The sequence below is a fragment of the Mauremys reevesii genome, linkage group 7 (assembly GCF_016161935.1).
Source record: "Mauremys reevesii isolate NIE-2019 linkage group 7, ASM1616193v1, whole genome shotgun sequence".
In the NCBI taxonomy this organism is placed as follows: domain Eukaryota; kingdom Metazoa; phylum Chordata; order Testudines; family Geoemydidae; genus Mauremys; species Mauremys reevesii.
The window spans coordinates 63,150,184-63,176,215 of NC_052629.1; the positions used below are offsets into that span (position 1 = coordinate 63,150,184).

A 26,032-nucleotide genomic window follows, 5' to 3' on the forward strand; every position below is an offset into this window, starting at 1 on the left:
TTGGAGAACACTTCAACCTCCCTAGTCACTCAATTACAGACTTCAAAGTTGCAATACTCCACAAAAAAACTTCAAAAACAGACTCCAATGAGAAACTGCAGAACTGGAATTAATTTGCAAACTGGACACCACTAAATTAGGCTTGAATAAAGACTGGGAGTGGATGGGTCATTACACAAAGTAAAAATTATTTCCCCATGCTAATTATTTTCCCCCTACTGTTACTTGCACCTTCTTGTCAACTGTTGGAAATGGGCCATCCTGATTATCGCTACAAAAGTTTTTTTTTCTCCTGCTGATAATAGCCGACCTTAATTGATCACTCTTGTTATAGTTAGTACGGCAACACCCATTTTTTCATGTTCTCTGTGTATATAGATCTTCCTACTATATTTTCCACTGCATGCATCCGATGAAGTGGGTTTTAGCCCATGAAAGCTTATGCTCAAATAAATTTGTTAGTCTCTTTTTGCTGATGCAGACTAACATGGCTACCGCTCTGAGATACTTTTATGTATCTCACTATAGTACCTTACAATTTCAGAAGTATTTTAAGCACACTCATGCAACTGACTCCCTTGTACGAAACTGGGGATTTTTATTTTTATTTTATTTTTTTTTACACACATGCAAACAAGTGATAAAAACAAGTGATAAAGTCGGCCTTAATTAGATTTTTAAAAACTTGTAATGGTTAACTAAAGACATTTCAGTTCCTCTAAAAATGTTGGCAATGAATATTGGATTTTGTTTTTCAACTCTCCTAAAAGAGGAAGTGTCCAATTGTTATGTTGTTTCAATGGAAGACTTCCTTGATATTAAAAAAATTTATAGAAACAGACAATCCTTTAAAACATTCTATATGCTATTTTGTGAAAGAGCACTCATGTGAAGATGGAAAGGCATTCCGTAATGTTCTGATAAGACCAGCTTGTTCAGCAGTTCAATGGGGAAAAATGGACTACAATCTCAGACACCAATGTTTGCTAGACTAGAATGGAGTAATAAATTATGACAATAAGTCTCCTCTTAGATCTGTCAAAGTTTTGCACTGGAAGGAAGGCATACATAAACATAAGATGCCCTGGGGCATTTTCTGCTCCTTGGAGAAACAGAAGGAGAATAAGAGCCCATCCCCTTCTCTGTCCTGTCATGCAGGGAATGAAGGGGTAAAGTCACTGTATCTTGTTGGAAGTCTGCAGAATTTTTATCAACTCCTCATTGAGTTTCTGCAGCTATCAAAATTAGAAGTAATGGCCTGAGCCAACACTTCAACCAAACTGGAAAAGTTAGTCTTCAAGAGTCTCAGTAATCCTATCCAAGTATCTCAAGTACAGAAGGAAAAAAAGGCCATCTGATGAATCCAGATTTTCCTTCCACAAAATATTCTCTCTTCCATGGCTCTTTCTGAGAGACCCTTAAGAATGCTTAAAAAAAAGAAAAATGAAGGACTGAATAAGTTTTGATGTATGGATTGATGGCAGCTCACAGAATAACACTAACATAGTGGCAGATTCACCTGTTGCCCTACTCTGTATTAGCAGGTATTAGAAGAATCCAGCAGAGAGGAACAGGTTAATCATGTTCACTGGTGACTCACTAGGAAATGTGTGGCTTTTTATACTCTGGGAAAGTTTAAGGAAGGTGGGAGTAACTCTCTGGATGAGAGATCTAGGGCGTGGCTCACCTGTGTCATGGGAAAACCATAGGAGCAGAAATATCTGGGAGGAAAAAAAAATGTAGGCTGGGGGTAATGAGCGACTAGTAGAAGGAACACAAAGGGGGCACCAGCTAAAGGGAGGCATGTGACCCCCGTGACTCCTCCCCACCCCTAGCCCAGCAACCCCGCACTCTGCTCCAGTCCCCCTGGCATGTGTGGAGCCACTAATGCACTCTCCCCAGCAGCGTCTGGCCATGCTGCCTGCCTGGGCTGTAGGCAGCATGGCTGAAGGCTGCCTGGGAGAGCGATGCCGCTGCATGCTGCACCAGGCAGCGTGGCTGGAAGAGGAGAGGCTCTGGCCCCACCTCTTCTCTTCCGGTTCTGGCCTTGCCCCTTCATCTTCCCGGCTGCTGGCCTTGTCCCCCCACCCCAGCATTTTGGGGAGGGTCATGTAACCCTTTGGGCCCCCCCACGAGTCACATTGGCTGGGGTTGGTGCAGTTTTAATTCAGAATTTTCTTTTAGTTAAGAAGATGAAATCTGTGAATGACTAGAACAAGTCTTAAGGTTTGGTTCAGTTGCATGGGGACTCCACCCGATTACATATCAGTATTTCAAGACATGGAATAGACAAGCATACCTGCAAGGGTAACAAATATATTTACACAATATGAAAGTGCCAGGTAGTGGCATTTTTTAAAATTCAGAATTATTTTTCAGTATTGATAGTCAGAAATACTTGTGCCATCCTTCTGAGAGAATTAAGATGGTCCTAAGACCCTGGAAGTCTTTTCTGCTAGTAGTATTGGGACTGGTGCTTAAGAAATATGAATAAGTAGGTTAGGGTAATTGGGTGCAGCAATGACACTTGAAGCCATGATACAGAATACTCATTAGTTAAGCTCAAGGGTCTTTTCTCAGCGGAGCAATGTGGTCAAAAGTCCTTAAGGAGATTAGCTCCAAAATGTCCTGAAGAATTATATTCTACTTGGTTTAATTTCTGAACTAATTAAATTAAAGGCAGTTTACTTTGACCCAACTTGTAACAGGCTGTGAAAGTAATACAGATAGCTAACAGGTTCAGCCTGGTACCCAACACACCCCGGCAGAATGCCTCAGGAGATATTTCTCAGGCTCTCTGTAGGGGGAATAACTTTAGTTTCAAAATTTAACTTCTGAACATAAGAATGGCCATACTGGGTCAGACCAAAGATCCATCCAGCCCAGTATCCTGTCTAGTGACAGTGACCAATGCCAGGTGTCCCAGAGGGAGTGAACCTAACAGGTAATGATCAAGTGATCTCTCTCCTAGAGTCCTAAATCAACCATGCAGAAAACTTAAGTGAGGAAAACGTTACCTTTGCATTTCCTATACAGTCAGTCAATGGTCATGCTCATTGTTCTCTTCCTTCCCCAAATAATCAGTGTCACAACTGAATGTCTTTAAAAGTCTATAAAATCATGAACCATGAATGGTGTGGAGACAGTGAACAAGGAAGTGTTATTTATCCCTTCACATAACACAAGAACTAGAGGACAATCAACTGCATTAATAGGCACCGGATTTAAAACTAACATAAGGAAGTATTTCTTCACACAACACACAGTCAACCTGCCATGGGATGTTGTGAAGGCCAAAAGTATAACTGGGTCCAAAAAAGAATTAGATAAATTCATGGAGAATAGATTAATCAGTGGCTAATAGCCAAGATGGTCGCAGAGCAATCCCATGCTCTGGATGTCCCTAAAACTCTGACTGTCAGAAGTTGGGACTAGATGACCAGGGATGAATCACTAAAAAAATTGTCCTATTTGTTCATTCCCCCAAAGCATCTGGCACAGGCCACTGTCAAGGGACAGGATGCTGGGCTAGATGGACCATTGATCTGATCCAGTATGACTGTTCTTATGTAATGGGTAGAAAGGAAAAAAGAAGGGTGCCCTTATCTGACCAGAAGTAAAAGACCATGTAGTTGGAAGATATAGTTTCAATATACATCTAAAAGCTTGCTGCACTAGAAGGCTAGAAAGCTCTTAAGTTCTACATAACTTACGAGTACACAAGATATAAAAGATGGAGAAAAGTGAAAGAGGAGACATTTTTGAGCACAATATGAATATTAGTGGAAAAATATTTACAGTAGAACCTCAGAGTTACGAACACCTTGGGAATGGAGGTTGTTCGTAACTCTGAAATGTTTGTAACTTTGAACAAACATTCAAGGGTATGGTTGTTCTTTCAAAAGTTTACAGCTGAACATTAACTTAATACAGCTTTGAAACTTTACTATGCAGATGAAAAAATGTTGCTTTCCCTTTATTTTATTTTTTAATATTTTATACATTTAACACTGTACTGTATTTGCCTTTTAGGGATGGGGGGGCACAAAGGGGGAGGGTTGTCTCTGTTGCTGCCTGATTGTGTACTTCCGGTTCCAAATGAGGTGTCTGGTTAACCAGTCAGTTTGTAACTCTGGTGTTCGTAACTTTGAGGTTCTACTGTAATACATTTTTATCTTTTTCTACTGTGGCCTTCAACTGGTATATAATCAACAAATACATGTAAGTTTTTCTTTTTTAAACAATCTGGATTTTTAATATACCTACCTCAAATACTGAAAGTTCATTTCTTCTGTAGATTTCATTGGCTGGAGGATGGAACCAACCACACTTCTTTGAGTGTCTTAGCAAAATGTTTTTACTTTTCATATATTTAAGACAGAATTCACACAGGTAAAGCTTTGATAGTCTGTTGAAGTATAAAAATCATGAAGAGTTTTAGAGTGCTGTTACAGTTCTAAACTCTGTGACCAAAAATCATGTTCTCCCTCTCCACCCATCTTAAAAATATCTGAACAGACTTGAACTAAACTGTATTTCTGTGTGTGCCAAACATGCACCACAGGGGGAAGATTAAAACAGGCATGCATTATTTGAAAATAATGCACAGAGACTCATGTAAGTGATTTTCTCCTAAATGAGATGAGAGGCTTTATTACATAGTAGAGTTGATTCAGCTGAGTCAGAAGTGAAGAATGCCTCATCTTGGCTGATCCATGGCTTGGACTGTCATTAGCTGCCTCACCAAATCACAGAAATTAGAGAAAGACGACCAACTAGATCACCTAGTTTCACAGAATCTTAGGATTGGAAGGGGCCTCGAGAGGTCATCTAGTCCAGTCCCCTGCACTCATACTGACAGAACAGCAAATCCCTGCAGTAAATTTTCTAGCACTAGGTTTATCCTCATTTTGAAACTACAGACACAGCAGGACACTGTTGCATAAACTAATTATATCATATCATCTTTGGAGCAGAGGCCAATTTACACGTGCTCTAAAAGCAACTCTCATGTCCTGGGACTGTATATAGGTGGTTATAATGATTTACTTCCTTCAAGTATTTGTAGGTACTTATGTCCACATCTCCATCATCACTTCGCCAACCTATAGTCATTTATTTCTTAATCTTTCCTGGAAAATCATCCCTGAAGACCTATAATCATGTATATTTTTTCCCCTCTATATCCGCATCTTTTTGGTAATTTGGTGCCTAAAACTGCACCTATTCTAGGGAGAACTGCCTCCATCACCATAAAGAGGCATCATCAATTCTCCATTCCGTAATGTAACGCCTTTTGCAAGTGCAGCCAAGAATCACAATGCCCATTTTAGATGCCATATCACACTGTTGGTTCATACTAATGTACTACCTGCTATCACCTCAGCCTACTTATTGCTCCCTGTAGCTGGTTGCTCAGTCCCCAGTATGGTAGAATTGAGGAAAGTTTACAAATAAGTGAAGTAGGCTGTTGCCACTGGAAAGTCCTCTAGTTAATAAAATGAAATTGGTCTAATCCAGTATATTCTGTTCACAATATACACCTCATTCTCAGTGGAAGAGGGAAATACCAGCTGGGGAAAAAAAAAAAGTAAAGGCAGGATTTACAGTATGTTTGCAATAAAGGGACAACTAGGAACTTGTACAAAATTAATAAGACTGCAAAAGAAATGCCGTAGAAGTAATAGTTTTGGGTGCTGCCTCAATGTGTTAGTTAAATTTAATCTCAGCTGAAATACCGTGAAACAAAAGAACAGGATGAAGCCCTCATCCTCACCATCACATAAAAAGAAATAGTAATCTCGACCACCCTATTACCTTGCATATTCCTGCGGATAAGGTGAAGAGTACCAGGTTTGGATCTCATACTTCCCGAATTCTATTACTGAAGGGTACCGGCCATTTGTTTCACTGCTGTTTTTACATCCGATTTTCTGTCAGGTGTAACAAAAGCAAAAAGGTTCAGTTATAAGGAATTAGAGGAGAGTCAATTCACATCTTCATTTTCATTTGGTTAAAATCAGAAAATCTTCAAGTTTCTCTGACATGATTAGTTGTTAGACGTCTCTGGAAATGGTCAAATGTGGGGCTAGAACCCAGGCTGCAGAAAGCCTGGCAGGATTGGAGTGCAGCAGTAAAAGCTGGCTGTAAGCTCCATTCCACTGGAGGGCCTGGCACTGGGTGATGCTGCCCACAAAACAGGCAGGGCTGGGCCCAGCTAAACAGGTTTTCTGATTCACTAAATCTCACAGGCAGTTGGCAGAGCTTGTCTGGAGTCCTGGCTCAAATTCCAAGAGGTCCTTCTCAGCAGAACCAAATGAAGAAGGATGGTGACATTGGGAGCACCTTCTTTATCCCAGAAGTGGGCTTACCCCTCCTGCAAGCAGGTGCTGTGGGTAACCGAGGGTTCAATTTGCAACCTCCAGTGCCAAAAGGGTGTTAAAATAAGTTAACTTTAGCTGAGATGACAGTAGTCCACTTGGTAGGACAATGACCTCTAGGGTCCACAGAGGAGGTTAAATGGGGACTTTGTGTGTGTGGAGGGGGGGGAGGTTACCTTAATCAAATAAATCCAACAGAATATACTCTGACCTGTGGGAGAGGGATGAGAATTTATTTATAAAGACAAGTAGCTAGCAGCAAACTAAGAGGTAAAATCCTCAATAGCCAATCTCAAATTAGGCTGAAACACTTAGAGCTGAGATCGTGCCTAATTTACACTGTGTGTCTATACCAGACATAGTCTCAGTACTTTCACTTCTGGCCTGCAAGGGGAAGTTTATTACTGAGAGACAAACTAGACTCTCTTTAAAAAGACTGAGGGGTTGGACGAGGGCTTGCACAAGAGATCACAAGTCTAGATTCAGACACAACCCTGGAAAAATTGTAGTAGTGGGTGTTATGTGCACCCCCTCCATCCCATACTCTCAGAGATGCAGTTTTTGCCTGTCTCCTTGAGCTCCCCCTGTGAATAGCACCTTCCACAATGAGGTTCAAAGAAAAAATCTTGTCTTTTCGCACTGGCACATTAAAGTAAAAGCCCTTTTTGCTAGAGGGAAATCCAGTCTGTACGTCGGGAGCTCTCTCAGCCGAGTGTACAAGGAGCAAGGGAAGATATAAATACATACCCTGCTGAGGCTGTATAACACATACTAAAAAAGAGAGCATCTAAGTACCAGCTGGTGCAATAGTTTTAGGCAGATCCAGCTCAAACATTTCAATGACCATAATAATCTTATAGACTATTAAAATAACTGGGCAACATAAAGCAGTGAAGTTATATACTGATCATAAAATCCAGTTTTGCATTTCTTATAGAAGAGTGACAGGACACTGAGATTATCTGGTGGCTTTTCATAGTGTCTGCTTTCTGAATGAGGGGTGGGGGGTATAAATGCACAGTTAATAGTTACTAACACCTACATTTTCAAAGGGCTGATCAGGATTTTAGCCTTTGATTTCTTGTCTAGCGAACAGGAGCCAGATATCTAAAATCCACAAGTGTCACTCATCTGGTTCTCTCCACCAGGATGACAGAGCTTCAATCTAAGGGAATACTACTGTATACAGAACATCTCCACTAGACATTCATCAAGTATGAAACACTAGGTCAAAGGAGCATATCAAAAATACCATGAGGCTGAATGAACATCAGAAAAATAATTCAATGTTAATTTATAAAGGTAATTGAATTGACCACAACATGCTTCATTACTGAAATGATTTTCAGTCAGTCTTACCTCCAGAGAAAGTTCCCGAGCCTGCTTAAAAACTTCCACATCCTCCTCTGTAACAATTTCCTTGCTCCCCACCAGAATTACATCTGTATTTTCTTGTTTGATGCTTATTTTGATTTCTGTATCTGTTATTTAAAACCAGCAGAAGGTTTATTCACAGACATGAAGACCACATGCCTTACAGTTCCTGTGTAGTACTCCTAAATAGCACTGCAGGCAGTGACAGCTCTTAGAAACTCCCATTCTAGTTTAGATTTGGAATCCTTTATAACTATGCCCCACCTCCCTCTCTAGTTTTTAAAATTGCAGCTGCAGGAGCAAATTTCAGTATTTTCTTGCGTATCTCTTATAGGCCTTTATAGGCTAGTTCAACTGTACTACATGAATTCTGAACACAAACCTCCTGAAACTGTTAAGGTGATACTAAGTATATGTATAATGTATTTTAAGTCTCCAATGCTATCTCTCTATAAAAATAAAAATCCTGTGTCCCCTTCAGTGCTAGTTTAAACAAAAAACCTTTTAAAAAAATTAGGAGACCAGTGCTACGCTAAAATGTACATTCAGACATTATAAATATATTTCCTCTTACTTAAATAAAAATAATCAGAAAAAGGACATTTTACAGCAGTACAGATCAAGTGTCGTGGAGACTGCAGCAGGATGGAATTGTTCATGAAAAAGCAATGGAGCAGAGGGAAATGAAGAATTGAAATGTCCATCATTATAAGCACACAATCATAATGACAGCACTACTGCCAGAGAAAGGGCAGGGGAAAGAACAAGGAAGTAGCATGAAAGTGGCTACTCATGCGGTACTACAAAGCCATAAGCAACGTTATGAAGGCATTTGGGGCTCCTAGTGCCACTACAGATGCAAAAATAATAATAAAACGGTGGTATAGTATTAGTCAGAAAAAACATTTTGGAGGTTTAGTCAGCATTAGGTAAAAGGTCAAAGTTTCATTGCTTTTGTATGAGAGTGAAGTAAGAATAAGAGAAATAGCTAAGACCTATGTGACAAAATAAGAATTTTGGTTTTGGACGGGACGCAGGTTTGGTTGGAGCTTTGACCTTTGCTTACCATCATCCTGATCAGGTTTAATCCTTCCGTCTGCCAAGCTCCCCTTCCCTGGTGAGGGGGTCCCCATCTGAGGGGTCACTTTATACTTTAATCTGCCTAGAATCCTGTGCTTTTTAAGGAAAGTTGTTCGCTTGAAGTGAGCAATTGCTTTAAAAGCACGTCCTCTAGACACACCCCATCCAGAGGTGGAGGAATGAGAAATAAACCTACTTCTAATCTCTTTCTTTCCATAGAAACGGGTATTAGATTTTGATGTGGAAGATAACTCTGGTTTACGACGCATACGTTTAGGTGGTGCATAACTTGGGTGTCCCTTTTTTCGAGACTGTCCCTGGGTGGTATAAATATGAGAAAGTCCATCAAAGAGTCCCTTTAGCTGACTGTTATTAGGAAGGCTGCTAAAGGAGGGTGCACTTGACTGACTGGAAGAACTTTGGGGAGAGTTAGAAGAGGTGGAAGTGCAGGATTTTTGTGAACTGGGGCTCTGACCAGAGATGGGAGTTTGGGGTGGAAGTGAAGAAGGTGGAGGTTTTAGCTTTTGTGTGGTACCTGTAGCCAACACATGAGAAGTGCATGACTGTTTCTGAGAGACCTTTTTCCTTGGACGATAGTGCTTTGAAAAGTCTATTATTTCACCTCGTGATCTGCGACCATCGGGTGATGGTGTAAAAAACTTAGTAAGGCCATCAATGAGCCCTTTGGTTTTCTTGTTAACTTTAAGTGTAGAGGCAGATATGTAGGTGGAGGTGGTGGTGATTTTGGTGGTGGCACCAGGCCGAGTGGGGTCTGTAACAGGCAATCTGCTGCTTGAATCCTTCACAGATGCAGCATGACCAGATGAAGGTGTGGTACAGACTTTAGTCTTTTGACCCCTACCAGGTGACCCCCTTCCTGTGAATGCATTCATGGATCCTTCATCACTGGTTACAGACCTATGCAAAAATTTGGAAAATAAAATCAGCATTAAAAAAAAAAACTACAAAAACTGCTGTCAAAACAGTTCTACATAAAACATATATGCCATTGCACTTAAAAGTCAAGAGTGGAACAATGACCCTTAAAAATAATTATGCACTACTGACACATGATTCACTGAATGAAAGTGAGCCGCTGATACCTATCAGATTTCACTGGGTAGTCCATAGCATGTACCAATAGTAAGGAAGTGGGATAGAAAAGTTTTCAGTATATACACAACACATATTTAAAGGAAAAAATTTCTCTCTCAAAAGAGAGAAAAATTGTTAATATACTGGTTTTGTTCACATCAATCACTTCACTTCTGTGAAATCTGTAACATACATCCAGGAGATGCACATGTCCTGTGCTACAAAGTATACACAGCACATCAAAACATTTTATTGATTTCAGCAGAATGTTCACTAAAACCCAGCAGAGGTGTTCTACCCGTATGGGGAAATAATACAGCCAATCTTCAGGAAACTGGTATTTTTGTATAATTTTATTAGATTGCACTGATGAAGTTAGTATTTTTTTTATATAAAAGACCACAAAAATATCCCTTTAAAAAAAATGAAGCTCTAAAGATGGAATGAGGTAGTTTATGCACAGCACTACCCATACAGTTAACAAAGCGACCTCTCTATTTAAAAAAAATGAAAGTGTAGTTAAAGCAAAAAATAGAGAGAGAGAGGGAAACAGCAAAAGCATAAATAAAATAATGATCAAAGAAAAGTCATAACTGGGTTAGGCATGACATGAAAAAGCTTGAAGAGAAGTGGTGAAGTTTACAAGAATGAGCAGAGGGCATGCTCCAGGCCAAAGCTTGCATTAAAAAAAATGCTGATTTAGCTGATAGCTAATGACTGAATGAGAAGACAGAACACTGAAGGGAATATTGAAGAATGGTATTTTGTTGAAGTAAATACAAACTGAACAGCCGAGGTTATTCATAGTAAAGAAATACATGTCATCAGGAAGTCTGATACTTCAAACCCAAACAAAGCTGCATAATTACATCAAATTATTCCACTCCCACTCTCCCCCAAATGCATCCTTACATTTATTTAAAACATTTGTGTATTTTGCAGAGGAAGGTTTCCTTCCACAGATTTTTCCCTTTTTAATTGTAAAGCTGAAACAATTAATTCCAACAGATTACGTTTAGTTAGAGATGGAACAGCCTGGGGCTACCATCTGGTACCTGAACTCCAAGAGCCCACCAGCCATAAAACTGGCCCCTGCTTCACTCCCACACATCACTGAATTTGGGTAGCTGAAGAGCTCTTAAAATTCCCAATCGTGTTTAAAAATATCTTTTTCTCTAAAGTCTTCTGAATCTGTTGATGCCAGAAGTTCATATTTCTAGCTACAACACCTATTGTCAGTACCAGATGTGCCAATAAACATCAGTGCCCAAAGGTTAACAAGCACCTTGTTTTATTTAAATCTCCTGCAGTAACTTGCCTGTTCAGGTTTCCATACAGAGGTCCTTTTAAGCAATGCTATTCCACTAGTACGAGGTAAGATTCCATACACTATATCAAAAGGGCTAAGCAGCTTCAGCAACTTTATGCACATTAAGGTCCAGCCCCATATGAAAGATGGCTAGATTCGCTACCTCCCATACCCTCATACTGCTTTTAAAGTGGGATTATTTCTGCAGTTGATTCCATCTAGGGAATTATTCTTCTCTAGTCTTTTTACCCATCCTTGTAAATTAAGATATAATCCCATTTTTAAGGAATATTGTTCAATGGGAAACCATACACTCTTTTGAGTTTTAATGACAGAAATACATACATACAATTGAGAAAACGGGGAAATAATTTATTCTTGGACAAATCCTACAAATCAGTCACTAGGATTACCCAAGAATCCTCGGACACAAGTGGGGAAATGAGATTTTTATAGTCAAAACCATCATGCAAGCTCTTTCAGAGGACTTGCCCATTTTTAAATGCAGTATTTATTATATATAGTTGTGGTGCAATGACCCAAATAAAGGTAAGAGTGGTACCACATGTCATTCTAAATGTTTCCACTTTGTTTTAGCGGAAGTGAAATCAAGGCCCTCAGGTGCCGACCGCTGCCATGCTGCAACATGCACCATGCTTGGGTGATCAGATTTCAGCATCCCAAACTTGGACTAAAGTTCTCACTAGGGACTAAGTACTGAGGAGGATAATGGGGCAGCAGCACTACTACAGTGAGAGGCTGAGATAGCTCTTTTTTATTTTTTTTTATTTAAAAAACTCCTACCCTTGTACTTATCTACAAAGTGAAGTAGAGTCTCTAGGGTTTCCCCTCCCCACTCCCTTGCTGGTGTGCTTCTCAGTCCCCTGGTTAATATCTTCATTTCTCCCCAGGGCTCCTCCAGCCCTACCAGGGACATGGAGAAACCAGAGGGAGGGCGGAGCTGGAAAATCCCTCATTTGCCTCCACGCAGGTGCCCCTCGATGCCCCCTTCATTACCAACACTTCTTCGAAAACAAAGGGCCAAAAACTTGGTTAATGCAGAGTTACGGTTGCCAGTAGTGCCTCATATGATTCCAGAACATCAAATGCAACTGTACTTAAAGCTAAGGTGATGACTCCTGTACCGCTGCCCTCCTGCAATTAGCAATAGGCACTGGAACAAATCAAAACCTGACATACCTCTAATAAAATCTGCACTCTATTTTGTCCAACTCAATGCTACATCGTTACTGCTCTTCACACGTTCTTACTGACACTGGGCTAGGCTCATAGCTCATTGATCCAGAGCTTAGTTGCAGCAAGTCACCACAGCTCACACAGCCATTTGAGGAGAGGCGCAGCTGATGCTAGAGGAATCAGGAATCTCTCTCTCTTTTTCTCTCTCTGTGATACACAGGAGGTCTGAGCAGACAAAAGTTGTTAAAATGTCTGTAGAGTTTTAGTTTGCAATGCTGTTGTATCCATGTCAGTCCCAGATATTAGAGAGACAAGATGGGTGAGGTAATATCTTTTATTGGACCAACTTCTGTTGGTAAGAGAGGCAAGCTTTTGAGCTACGCAGAGCTCTTCTTCAGCTCTTAAGGCTGCTGTAACAACTGCTGCTGTCACCTCCAAATACTGGCATTCCACTGTGCGTGGCAATAAGACAGGGGAATATAAGAGTGCTTCATCCATTTCTAACACTGTCTTACATATTCTCAGTGCCCATTAGAACTCCACATTGTCTGCACTGGCTTTCACCAAGTACCATGTGCCTCTCTGTCCTGCTCTACTGCGGTCTAGCAGCTTGGTGGCACACAACAGTGCACTGCCAGTCTCGGTCAGGGCTAGGTAAAGGTGATGTCTCACAGGGATTGGCAAGGACGAGGATGAACAGGTGTTAGAATCTGGCAACTCTTTGGTGGTTTGTCAAGAATAAGTGAAGTGGTTGAATGTAGGTCATGCCTAGCTAATTTGTGTTTACTAAGCCTGACCTACGCTCGACCTAATAGTTTCCATCACATTACTCTTGTGCATTTGTCACACTGTCCTCCAGCTGCTCAGGAAGGGTATGGTCCTATGCTCTCTCACAGGGATGTAAGGGGGCAGGGTTAAGGTTTTGTGGGACACTTCCTCTAACAATATATATCCCAGTTGTCAAAGGTTTTAAGTTTGTTTTACTTTAACTCTTTATTCGTTAGTCATTCAGAGGTTTAAGTATAGGTGCATCTGACATTCTGGAGAAGTATAAGATGCTGCCAATCAACCTTAACTCTGCATTAACCAAGTTTTTAGGCCGTGAATAGTAGATTTTTGGCAATGTGGAGTGAAGAAACCTTAGGATGGTCTTAGGTGTGTAGAGAAAAATTTGATAGGGGCAATAGGACTGGGGCAAGTAGTAGAGTTCATTAATGATTGTGAAGCTCTCCTACAGTACAGTGATGAGAGCCACAAAAGTACAAATCAATAGCACTAGAGGAAAGCGTTGAGGGGCGCATGTGGGGGCAAAAGTAGGAACATGTGTTGGACAGTGACATGCTACTATCCTTATCTCGCTTTGCAGATTCAAATAACCCATTCCTCACATTCAACATTAATGCAAAAGTTTGACTCAGCTTCTCTGCTGGGCCCAATGTGCTACCAACTCACCAACCTGCCTCTCTGATAGTCACCTCTCTCTTTGATTTTGCCACAGTAGTGGGGATATCCAGGGTACAACCTAAAGCATGGTAGTACAGCAATAAAGAAGTGGAGAAAGGGGATGGCAGAGGAACTTCATTGTGAAATGGAGGTGTCAACTGAGTGATCATTATCCCAGATCTGCTGAACTTGGTCCTAAAACCTACTGATACGGTTGCCCAAAAAACAGAACAATCCTGGAGAAACAGGAGATCTGTTCACTCTAACTATGCAGCAGTGTTTGCACAATCATCTTCTACTTCTAACACCACAGTGTTGGACACGTCATTGGGCTCCCATAAAGGATGCTACGAATCAATCTACTTTATAACATTCGCACCTAATTCCTAAATAGTAACTGTTGTCATTAGATGGGCAAAAAGTAATTCACGTGCTCTAGACCTTGCAAGCTGATGCTCTAGTGTCAAGATGTGGCAATCAATGTGTGCATACATCACTGAACTTCACTCTTGCAACAAGAAATGTATGAGTGATTGCCACAAATGTTCTTAGTGCAAAGTTGATGAAATGAATCAATGAGATGGCTTTACATTTTGCCTTTTTTTTTTTAGGATGTCTTTTTAGTCCATGCTATGGATGCTTCTTGCTTTGCTCTGTTTTCTCTTGCGTGTGAGCTTGAAAAGATGGTGAAAAGGACAAGGGAGTTAGCTCCTCCACCCACAACAGCCCTCCCTCCAGCTTTAAGATGTCCAACAAGTCTGTGTTCAGTTACATAAACATTCATTGGGAAAGTGGGTGCCAAAGGTGCTACAGTACCCTCTTCTCTCAGACACTAAATAGCCCATGGGCTGGAGAGAAGCATGAGGAACTGCAGCCCGCTCCCGTCCTGACTGGCATCTACTTAGCAGCAGCAAAGGTCAAAAAAGTTATTTTTCCAAAGTAACTCTGGACTCGATAGCTCGGTCTCATGGATACCTCTGGGGCTTGAACTGAGCACTGACTCATTATGGAGCTTGTGTTGTAGGTAGGGACTTTATACATATTAAGAGGGCATTTGCACCAATATTAGGAGGTGGCAAGCAGCATTTCTGAAATAGCATATTCAGGCAAATAAATACTCAGCAAAGAACAGTCTCCTGAACAGGTGACAAATCAACTGTAGGAAACTTTGCAAGACATCTTTTGGGGTGAGGTGAATTACATTTTTAACTTTATCGGTGTATCATCCATTTGATATGGATTGTGCAGATAACCCAGGTATGATAGATTTTTATTTGTTTTTTAAGTAATCGATCATATGGCTATTTGTTATTGAGTACTGCTGGCACCACTTGTATTTGGAAAAATGGCACTATTCACATATGAATTTAAGTCTAATTCCTTCCCTAGATCCAACAGTGATTCTTTTTGAAGTGATGCAAACTTTTAGGATAATTTTTTGCTGCCATCAGAAGACTCAGAAATACCAACTGTACTTAATTATTTTCCATTACACTGAAGATTATGCATGTGATTTTTTTTCAGGCTGTAGTACTCAGCTAAAGCAGTAGTTTAGTTTTAAATAAACTGTCACCTAAAATCTCACTGTATTACATTTTTCAAGAACACTATAGTCAATTGGAAAAAGGGAACCTACAACATTCGTTGCTTTAGTTTATTTTTCGGTCGTCCAATAGGTTTTGCATATCGTCGTCTTATTTGCGCAGCTTTCTCATGAAGTAGTTTTCTTCCCTTCTTCTTTGGTCTGCAGACCTGGCAAATCCACATCCCTGCATTGATTAAGAAAAAACATACTTGTTTTAACTGTACATGCATGAGGTGGGTGTCCAGTTTGTACCCAAGGTATAGAAAGCTAAACCTGAGATGCATTATTCCAATAAGGTCTACTCCAGCAAAAAGGATGGTTGGAGGAAGGGAAACTCTCTCTGTAATTCAGAAGGATACTTTTCTCCTTCTCATAGCAACAAGGATCATGGGAGAGTGGCACTAGCAGAAGTGTCCCCTCTTTCTACTGCCAGACAGGCCTTTCTTCATACAGGAAGTACTAGACCAAGTTTTCAATTGAAAATGAAGTGATGTATGTGAAGAGTTTTACTGTAGTTTCAGCGTCTATGTTCTCTCAGGCTGTGTCTACACTGCCACTTTCAGCGCTAAAACTTTTGTCATTCAGGGGTGTGAAAAAACACCCCACGAGCGACAAAAGTTTTAGCACTGAAAAGCATCAGTATAGACACGTTTTATCACTGGGGGAGAGCTTTCCTGGCAATTAAAAAACCCCCACCCCCTAATGAGCAGTGGTAGCTTTATCGCTCGCCCAATGGGTTTTTTTAAAATTGTCGGGAGAGCTCTCCCCCAGCGATAAAGTGTGTCTATACTGCCCATGTGGCCCCATAGTAACCTGGGTAATGTAGAATACCCTCAGTTTCATATTGTTAATTACTCTCATTTAGGTTTCCTGGACCAGTCAATGTGAGGCTGAAGAACGCAATCAGACTTCTCACCATACAACCCCTCTGCTGAGGGCACAACAAGATACATCTCTACCTCAATATAACGCTGTCCTTGGGAGCCAAAAAATCTTACCATGTTATAGGTGAAACCACGTTATATTGAACTTGCTTTGATCCACCAGAGTGCGCAGCCCAGCCCCCCCGGAGCACTGCTTTACCGCGTTATATCCGAATTCATGTTATATCGGGTTGCGTTATATCGAGGTGGAGGAGTACCTTAATTCAACACTTATCAAGCTTATGTTACAATCTGCTCTGAGACACTCAATAACAGACTTAAAAGTGGCCATTCTTCAACAAAAAAAACTTCAAACACAGACTTGAACAAGACTTCAACGAGAAACTGAAATTTCCAATAGAACTGGAATTAATTTGCAAACTTGTCACCATAAAATTAGGCCTGAATAAAGACTGGGAGTGGCTGGGTCACTACAAAAAGTAATTTTCCCTCTGCTGATATTCACCTCTTCTTGTCAACTGTTGGGAATAAGCTACATCCACCCTGTTTGAATTGGCCTCATTAGCACTGACCCCTCATTTGGTAAGGCAACTCCCATCTTTTCATGTGCTGTAATATATATACCTGCCTACTGTATTTTTCACTCCATGCATCTGATGAAATGGGTTATAGCCCACGAAAGCTTATGCCCAAATTAATTTGTTAGTCTCTAAGGTGCCACAAGGACTCCTCATTGTTTCTGCTGATGCCAACTAACATGGCTACCACTCTGAAACCTGCTGACTCAAGACCCTTTGTAGCGTGCCCTCTTGGGTTTCTTCCCATAGCACCTGGCATCTCCCCCCTCCCTGCCCCCCGCTGATTCCCACCAGTCCTGCTTCCTTCTCTGAAAGTATTTCGTTCTTTTCAGAATATTTGTGTTCAGTTGGCGCTTCCAGGTTCTAGATATGCTCAGTGTACTTTATACTGGCTGCAGTGCTAAAAATACCCCACTCCTCATTTCGTATGGGCCCGTTAGACCTTTTCCATACCGTTCAATTCCAAGATCCTGAAATAGTTCTCAAGATAGTTCTTGAAAGCCATTTCAGGTAACGTGGTTCTCCTAGACGATGCAAGCACTAGTAGATAGTGAAGCCTACGTAGGAGATACAGCTTAGAAACAATTAACAGTAGCAGGATTTTCCTAACCGCTGTCCCAAAAAATTTTCTGGAGGAGGCTAAACCATGTCAGACACAGTGGCAGCAGACTATAGCATTGTTTCTTTTAGCACTGTTTGGTAAGGCAAATTGTTTTAGAACCTTGTCAACAGTAATTATGTTAAAGAAGGTTGTACAGTAGTGGATGCTTTTGTTCCCAGTGTAGGTGGGACCAAACTTTATAACACTGATAAATATATAATGTTGCCATGTTTACATCTATTTTCAGCTTCTCTAAATTCCCTTCCAAAATGTTAACCAGTTTATACATTTTAAAAAAATATAAGGAGGCACTACAAACCCATCTATATCAATGGCTCTTGAAAAAAAAAAAGGCCAGATTACATCTAGCTGTAATTTCAAAAATATGGTGACTCAGATATGCTAACAACCTAACCTTACTTGGCCAAGCCTAAAGATGGGCAAATGAATACAAAAATATTGATTAAGAAAAACTTTATATCTAGAGCAATTTTAATAATGAAATATAAGAAAAAACAGTGATCAGCTGTGATACAAAAATGAGATATTAAATACAGTACATATAATCCTAGATGGAGAAAGAGATCCTTTGAGAGAAGAGAGGAACTCTGACCACATGACTGTCAAATGGCTTTTTACAATGATATCTTCTGGAAGACACAAAAGAGGCTTTCTCCATGTGCCCTGATATGTTCTAGTGTGTATATCCGATATGTTGTCAGCTATGGCCTTGCCCAACAGCTTCACTCTGAATAAATAGTTCAGTGACTCAACTCATGTTATAAAATTGATCAAGAGGAATGTCATTCACTTTGCAGGAAGGAATCTTAGGAACAGTCAAGCTCAAGAGGCTTTGCTTTTCATGTTCAGGACCATACTGCTAAGCAATCTATAAATGCTGAAAGTCTAACCTGGCACTTGAACATCTGGTCTAATTAATACATTAGTACAAGAAAGGTTTTCAGTATCACCTTTAGGCATTCGGGAAAGTGGTGGGTCACAGCATTCCATGTGGAACCCTCTATCACAAGAATCACAGAAGAGCATGTTATCCTGAAATTGAAAAAAAGGCTTAATACAAAGTTACTAGAGATTCTGCATCAATACTTTTTGTATTTTTAAATCTGACAGTAAGAGAAAAAAAGAAACTGAAAACATTGATTATAGAGCTTATTACATTATATAGAAGCTTATATTTTTACTCTTTGTAAAGTAGCCTGAAATTGTAAAGCTGAAGGGACTAACCCACAGAATATGGGTGAATATGCAAACATGAACTCAAAAAGACACTGCGCTATTAAAATATTAACTTACTGCATTTTTGCCTTGGATTCTACATGCACTGCACGTCTTGCATTCGATACACTGCCATCTTAAGGCCTTTACATTTGCTGTTAACTCAGGACAAAATTTCAAACATGATGGATGCCCTGCAAAATAGAGTATTTAAAATGTGTTGAGGTTTAATAGAGTTTCAACTCCTGTGTTCTACAACAGCTATGACACCACTGCAGCATTTTCCATCTCTAGAACCCTGCCAATGTCAACTATTCTCAGAACTTTATATTACTCAACTTATTTTTCCTCTTCTGAAGAGGATATGAAATAGCTGCTCAGAATGCTTTAATGTGGGTAAAGATGGAAAGTTTGCATTTACTGTAATCATAATGTGTCAATAAATCCATAAGCACCTGAAACTGAATGATGTCTTGTCCAGGCTGTCTCCACAGTATATTAAACTATCACTGACTCTGAAAAAAATGCTCTTCATACACTTGAATCCATCCCTTTCATAGTAGCCACAGTGAACTATAATTTATTAAAGAGTTTAATATAATAGCATTAATACATTTCTAAATTTTAGAACTAGATTACAGTATTTTTAAAGTATGCAAAACCGAAAACCCAATAAAATATATTTAATGACCTATATAAATATATTCCTTTCATTTTAGTTATATTACTACTTAAACTGTCCTACACCACACACATATTATGGTAACAGTAAAATAAAAAATGTAATAAGATATTTATATGTAAAAAACTTTTCTAAAAAAAATCTTTGGCTTCAAACAGAAATAAGGAGTATCTGACCCATGACCTCCTATGAAATGGACCCCTCTCCTTCATGGGGAGTGAAATTTGGTGAGGAAACAGTTCTCATGGTTAAGATAGTCAATTCCTCCTTCAAAGAATGCAAATGATCAGGCACCTTCGGAAATGCAGTGGTATTCTTCAGGATTGGTTGAACAATTATTGCCAATGACTTCACCAGTAATCACCCTTAACTCTGACAAGGCAGATGTTATACTGATAGGAAAGGGCGAATCTTTAAAGGAAGAAGAATTTGCCAGTTCTGTACCCACACTGATGATCAAGGCCATCAGACTATAAATTGTCAGGATGGTAAGAAGCTTTGGAGCCATAAGAACTCATCACTATTATTAGACAGATGCATTGTCATAGTCACAAGGAATGCTCTCGTACGTATTTATCAGTGCACTCTCAGAGGAGAGCCTAGCCATGTGATCCAGGCTGTCTCCTCCTCCAAGTTAGATTGCTGTAAATCTCTTTACCTGAGGATGAGCTAAACCATCACAAAAAAGCTAGATTGGATAAAGCATAAAAGAATTTCCTATCTTTGTCCTAATCTCTAAAACCCGCCAATAGGCAGGGATATGGCTACCTCAGGGATGACCTCACCACTCCATAATCCTTCAAGCAGCTTTGCTCCAAAGTATCCATATAGTTGGAGAAACCCAGTTTTAGACTATCAGGTGCTGGAGGAGAAGAATCATTAGACAGAAGAAGTTTTTATTTTAATTGAGAGCAGATTCTCAAATTCTAATTTAGGCTCTGCTTCTTTATCATCTATGGCAATTGTCTCAACCTATCTGCCTCAGTTTCCTCATCTGTAAATCTGAAAGATTTATGTTTACCATTGAGTGATTTTGTGACAAATCAGTTATCGTTTTTAAAGAAATATGAAAATAAGCATTATGTAACAGACAAGCAATTATTATCCTGCTAATCCAGATATGTTAATATACTGAGTTTCCAAGATTTTGTGGTCTTCTATTTCCACCATTCTTGTTATGCTGCACAATTCAGACATATCACTTGCTTCAAATGGTCTTCTACGTGGAAGAGAATTATTCACTAGAGTGCCCTTATTTTTTACACAGAAAGGATCAGGACACCTGTCACAGTCAGGATGCAAGTAAAAATGTTTTAATAGCTGGAGGTTTCTTAGTTGTTCATTCCTCCTTCCAAACCAACCACCCTCTCCCAGTATTTTGGAACAAAAAAATGGGACATGGGCCAGTAAATGAGCAGAGTGTGGGAGGCAGCCCTCACTATCCCCTTACTTTTGGCTCCAATCCCCATCCTCTTAACTGAAGTTATCTGTCCCATGCCCCGCAGACCCTAATTCCCTTTCTCCCTCTGCCCTGTCCCCTACTGTTCTTGATTTGTTCTTCTGTCCTCCTACCCTGAACCCCCATGCCTCCTTGCACTTTGCCTTTTCAGTCTAACCTAGATTTGTGCACATTTGCTAGATCCCACTCTCCCTTGCCCCCTCAACTTCCAGCCATCTTCTCTTCCCCTTTTTTCCCCACCTCCAACATAACTATCTCCTTCTGTCCTCTTTCCAAACATGTCCTAAACTGACTGATTAAAAATGAGTCTGCATGACACTAGCTCCACTCTCCAAAGCTCTTTGGCACCTTTCACCTCTCAGCTGTGCAGTGGGGAGCAAAAGCAATATGATCCTTCCTCTACATAGGTGAGAGGCAGCCAGCATGAGGATCAAAGGGCTATTAGGAAACTGCCAAAGCTGAACAATATCACTGCTACAGTGCACAGCAGCATCAGCAAGGCCAGGAGCAGGGTGACCAGATGCCCTAGCTAGTTCTATGTGTACTCTGTTGGAGAAGACCAGCAGTGAGCAACACAGAGCTCCCCCAAGATTTCAATTCTGAATGGCCTCTTTGAAAGAACCCTCCTGATGATGGAGGATTACAGTCACTTCAGAGGGAGAATATGCCGCCTTAGTGCACCCAGGCCCCACATGATTGGGAAATGGAGATGAAACCTGGTTCCCAACAAACCCCAGGGCCAGTTCCCCTTCCTTTTAGGAGTCTTCTCCCTCCCATGCATACCTAAAGTTTCCCTCTGTTCTTGCTGGAGTCAGAGAACCCCCGTATGAAACGGCACATGTGACTGAAACAAAGAATGCAGGGGAGCATAGAAAAACATACGCTGATAATAGGCATTGCAGTTTAACCCCTGAATCCCAGTTTCACAGATAGACTTGCTCTGTTCAGCAAGAATGCAGATTATTCCTATAGTTTCTTTAACCCCTGTACAGAGGAACCTGCTTGTAGGCGTGCTGCAATGTGCAAATCACAAGTCCAATTACAATGAGCCGCCACACTGTCAAGTTTTTCTGTTTATATGGTGCTCTGAGATTGGTTTTTATTTTAATAAATCATCAGTAACTAAACTTTAGCCATCTGGTGATCTGATTGGCAGTCTCAACATTTCATTTTGTGTATCTAATACATCTGAGGAACTAATTAAAGATAATTTAGTCTTAATGAGGCAGAGAGAATGCATCAGTGTTAATTCAAATGGAAGCTGATCCATGAAAGTCAAGGCTTCCAATTCTAATGCTCCTTAAAACTGCCAGAGATTGTTTTATAATGGAAGAATAGCTGATATTTATTACATCCTGATTAATGCAAACTACGTTTGCAAAAAAGCCAGTGTAACAAACTACGTACCAATCCAGTTCATTTCTAAAGAATATTAGATTTGGGGTTGACAGAAAGCACAGAGAATTTGGTAAGTCACAACTAAAACAGTTAAAGGAAACATGAACTTTCTAATATAGAAAATCCAGCAATTTGCTTTACTGTATGGTGTAAATACATTAGGATACATGCTTATGGAAGTCTATCGCAAGGTGATACAAATCAATTCAGAAGTGGATAATGGCAAAACTTTATCCTGCATAAATGAAAATTTCCCTTTTTTCAGTTATAGACGTCCACATTCTATTCTATGCTGTCCTGTTTTATCCAGGTACTTATATGAGCCATTGCTGCGGTAATTTGAGTGCCTCACAATTTTTAGTGCATTTATCCACACAACACCCTATAAAATAGCAAAGTGCTATTATCCCCATTTTACATATGGGGAACCAAGTCAAAGAGAGATTAAGGGCTTGTCTACACTGTAGTGCTTTAGTGTAGATATTATCTGCACTAACTGACAGGATTCTCTCATCAGCGTAGGTAATCCATCTCCCCAAGAGGTGGTAGCTAGGTCGATGGGGGAATTTAAGATGGCTTAACTACAGCGCTCAGGGTGTGGTTTTTCAGACCTCTGACGAACTTAGTTAAACCAACCTAATTTTCTAGTGTAGACCATGCATACATGACTTGCCCAAGGTTACATAGGAAGTCTGGGGCAGAGCAAGGAATGATCCAGACAAAAAGGAAGAGTAAGAGCTGAGTATTATCTGAATACTTGTGTCTCCAATGACCAGCCAACTTCATTAATTCTATTAATAACCTCATATACATGTTGACCAAGAGGTGACAGAACAGAACCCTATGGGAAAAGTCCTTTGGGAAAATGAACAGCTATCTAAAAGTCCTTTATGGGTCTGCTCCAAAATTACTTGCTATAAACACTAAGTTGTCACAATATCGTACAAGATTAAGTTAACTCAGGGTAAGTACTTCTAAACTCATACTCTGGATTTCACACATACAAAGCAAAGATTATGAAAATTCAGTATTTTAAGAAAGATTCTATGCTAAGAGGTAAAATGCAAATTTAAGTTTGCCACAAACTTTGAAAGAAGAGTAACTGCCATGGAGCCAGCAGCATGGGGAAGTGTGGTGACCAGGACAAAGCTATCAGGGAGCTAGTCAGAAGAGGAAGATGGGTTACTCTACACTGAGAGGAGGGAGAGAGAGAATGAGCCGTTTAAGCAACTTTTCTTAAAATCATATGACATCTGGGGAAGATTTTCAAAGGTGCAAAGGGCATCAACTTTCCATGCAAGTTGGATGCCTAACTGTACTTGTGCTTTTGAAAGTCTCCCTCCGATCTGCAGGGATGCATGACTATACAGTATTTATATAATTAATGTTTTAAAAACAATGTTTTAATCTTCATGCATTATCGGTTCATAAATGGTTTCCTCCCCCGCAGGATAAACATGGGGAAACTGGTATACTAGCACTTAGCTAATATTTCAAGTCATTTACTAAAAAATATTATTTGTATTTTCATCCATATATATTTTGTAAAAATGAACAGAATTATATGTAAAATCTGCAGCAGTATAGATAATATCCAATTCCTCTATCCTCTACCCCAACTTATTTTAAATACTGTAACTCAGTGCTTGTGAAATGTATCAGACTGATAGCCTTGGAGATGATGGATAAGATTTTGAAACATGGATGCCAGAGGTAGGTTTCTAAAATCAAAGCTTTTGCCCCAATTTTCAAAACCTGCTGCCCCCATTGACTTCAGCGGGAGCTGAAGTCACTCAGATCCTTTGAAATTCAGGCCCAAATGAATAGTATGAATTTAGGAGTCTAATTTTTAGTTATCCAGGTTTGAAAAGTTTGGCCTAAGACTATTTTTGACTGTAACAGGAAATTTACATACTGAACAATGACCAAAAAGATAGACTTAAGGATGGCTCTTGTACAATTTGCAAGTAGAACCAACTTACCGCTGCTGCCACAGTCTGCGCAGGAGAGCAGTTCTTCTGGTTTTTTTTCACGATTTGATTCTTTAGTCCCCAAACAGAAACTACATATTGGAATGGGATCAGCTCGTGGCTAGGGCAAAAATAAATACAAATTGTTGTTACTTTTCTTACACAAAAAGTGACATTCCAGTCCTCTTTCCTCAAAATCAGAGGACAATTTACCTTCATTTTATTTTCTAAATGTTAGTTTCTTGGTTTATCAGACACTTATTCTGGTATATGAAGTTAATTTTTCCTAATCGATATTATGTTGTAGTCATCTCCCTCACCTTACATTTAACTTCCATTTGAGCCTCAATAGTATCATTCATCATAGTAGTATCAAAGTGTTTTATAAATGTTCATTTAGCCCCAAACACAATCCAGTTAAGATAATAAACCATCTTCTTTTACAGATGGGGAAAACAGTGGCATAAATGGTGAAATGAATTGCTCAAGGTTGCTTCACATCAGTGGAAAAGCCAGGAGCAACTATCCATCCTGTGCTCAGCTGTATCAATTTAGCTGGAATAAATGGGCCAAACGTGTTAACATAACCCAGTCACCTTCTAACATTAAACAGTGTAAAACAAGGTCTGGGGTTTGGTATACACAGACCTAAGCCTGCTTAGTACCATGGCAAACACAGCATTTAAAATCTTTTTAACCTTTTATTAAAATACGGAGCAGGAAACACAGTGAAAGCATTTAAAACAGGGGTGTGCAAACTTTTTGGGCCCAAAGCCACATCTGGGTGGGGAAATTGTAAGCAGGGCCGGGGCAGAGGGTTGGGGTGCAGGAGGGAGCGTGGAGGGTGCAGGAAGGGCCTCAGGGCAAAGGATTGGGGCAGAGGAGGGGTGCGGAGTGTATGAGGGGACTCAGGGAAGGGGGTTGGGGCGCAGGAGGGGTGCAGAGTTCAGGAGGGGGTTCAGGGCAGGGGTGCAGGAGGGGTATAGACTGCGGGAGGGGACTCAGGGCAGGGGGTTGGGGTGCAGGAGGGGTGCAGGGTGTGGCAGGGTTGGGGTGTACAGGGTGCGGCAGGGTTGGGGTGTACAGGGTGCAGCATGGAGCTCAGGGCAGGGGATTGGGGTGCAGGGCGTACGAGGGGGCTCAGGGCAGGGAGTTGGGGTGCAGGAGCGGTGCAAGGTGCAGGCAGGGAGCTTAGGGCAGGAAGTTGGGGGGGTGCAGGCGGGGTTCAGGATCCTGCCCCGCTTACCTAAAGCGGCTCCGGGGTGGCAGCGGTGCGCACTGGGGCCGGGGCAGGCTCCCGGCATGCCTGCCCTGTCCCCAGCCCCACACCGCTCCAGGAAGAGCCCCTTGCTGCACCTCCAGGTACCTCCCCCGAAGCTCCCATTGGCCGCGGTTCCCCGCCAATAGGAGCTGTGGGGGGCGGTGCCTGGAGGCAAAGGCAACGCACGAAGCCCTCTGCCCCTCCGCCCAGGGGCCGCAGGGACATGGAGCTGGCAACTTCTGAGAGTGGCGCGGGGCTCATGGCGCCATGGGGGGCAATCCCGTGGGCTGGATCCAAAGCCCTGACAGGCTGGATCTGGGCCGTAGTTTGCCCAACCCTGATTTAAAATGTAAAGCTTTGAATGAGGCTTTCATTTTAGCAACATCCCTTTTTCCTTTTCCCATTAGCTAGAGAGATTTTTTTAGAAGGAAAAACCCCTTGTTTGACAGTCTCTTCGATGGGAGTATCTGAGATGGGAAAAGAGACTAAGTTAGTTGCGA

At 40.8% G+C, this 26,032-nt stretch overlaps 1 protein-coding gene across 18 annotated transcripts in view; it reads right to left on the reverse strand.

Moving 5' to 3' along the window:
- Window positions 1-26,032, reverse strand: part of KAT6B (lysine acetyltransferase 6B) — a 226,076-nt gene that overhangs the window by 70,899 nt on the left and 129,145 nt on the right. For 8 of the 18 annotated variants that reach the window (XM_039480888.1, XM_039480885.1, XM_039480884.1 and 5 more), the window contains 8 exons: window positions 24,284-24,392; window positions 18,841-18,956; window positions 18,498-18,579; window positions 15,515-15,647; window positions 8,821-9,752; window positions 7,740-7,861; window positions 5,818-5,933; window positions 4,267-4,408 (listed from right to left, as the gene is read on the reverse strand). In XM_039480888.1, the coding sequence (XP_039336822.1) occupies window positions 4,267-4,408; window positions 5,818-5,933; window positions 7,740-7,861; window positions 8,821-9,752; window positions 15,515-15,647; window positions 18,498-18,579; window positions 18,841-18,956; window positions 24,284-24,392 (1,752 nt within the window). Of the gene's footprint in view, window positions 1-4,266; window positions 4,409-5,817; window positions 5,934-7,739; window positions 7,862-8,820; window positions 9,753-15,514; window positions 15,648-18,497; window positions 18,580-18,840; window positions 18,957-19,217; window positions 19,336-24,283; window positions 24,393-26,032 lie in introns of all 18 variants that reach the window. The other 10 variants (XM_039480899.1, XM_039480892.1, XM_039480896.1 and 7 more) reach the window with 3 other exon arrangements.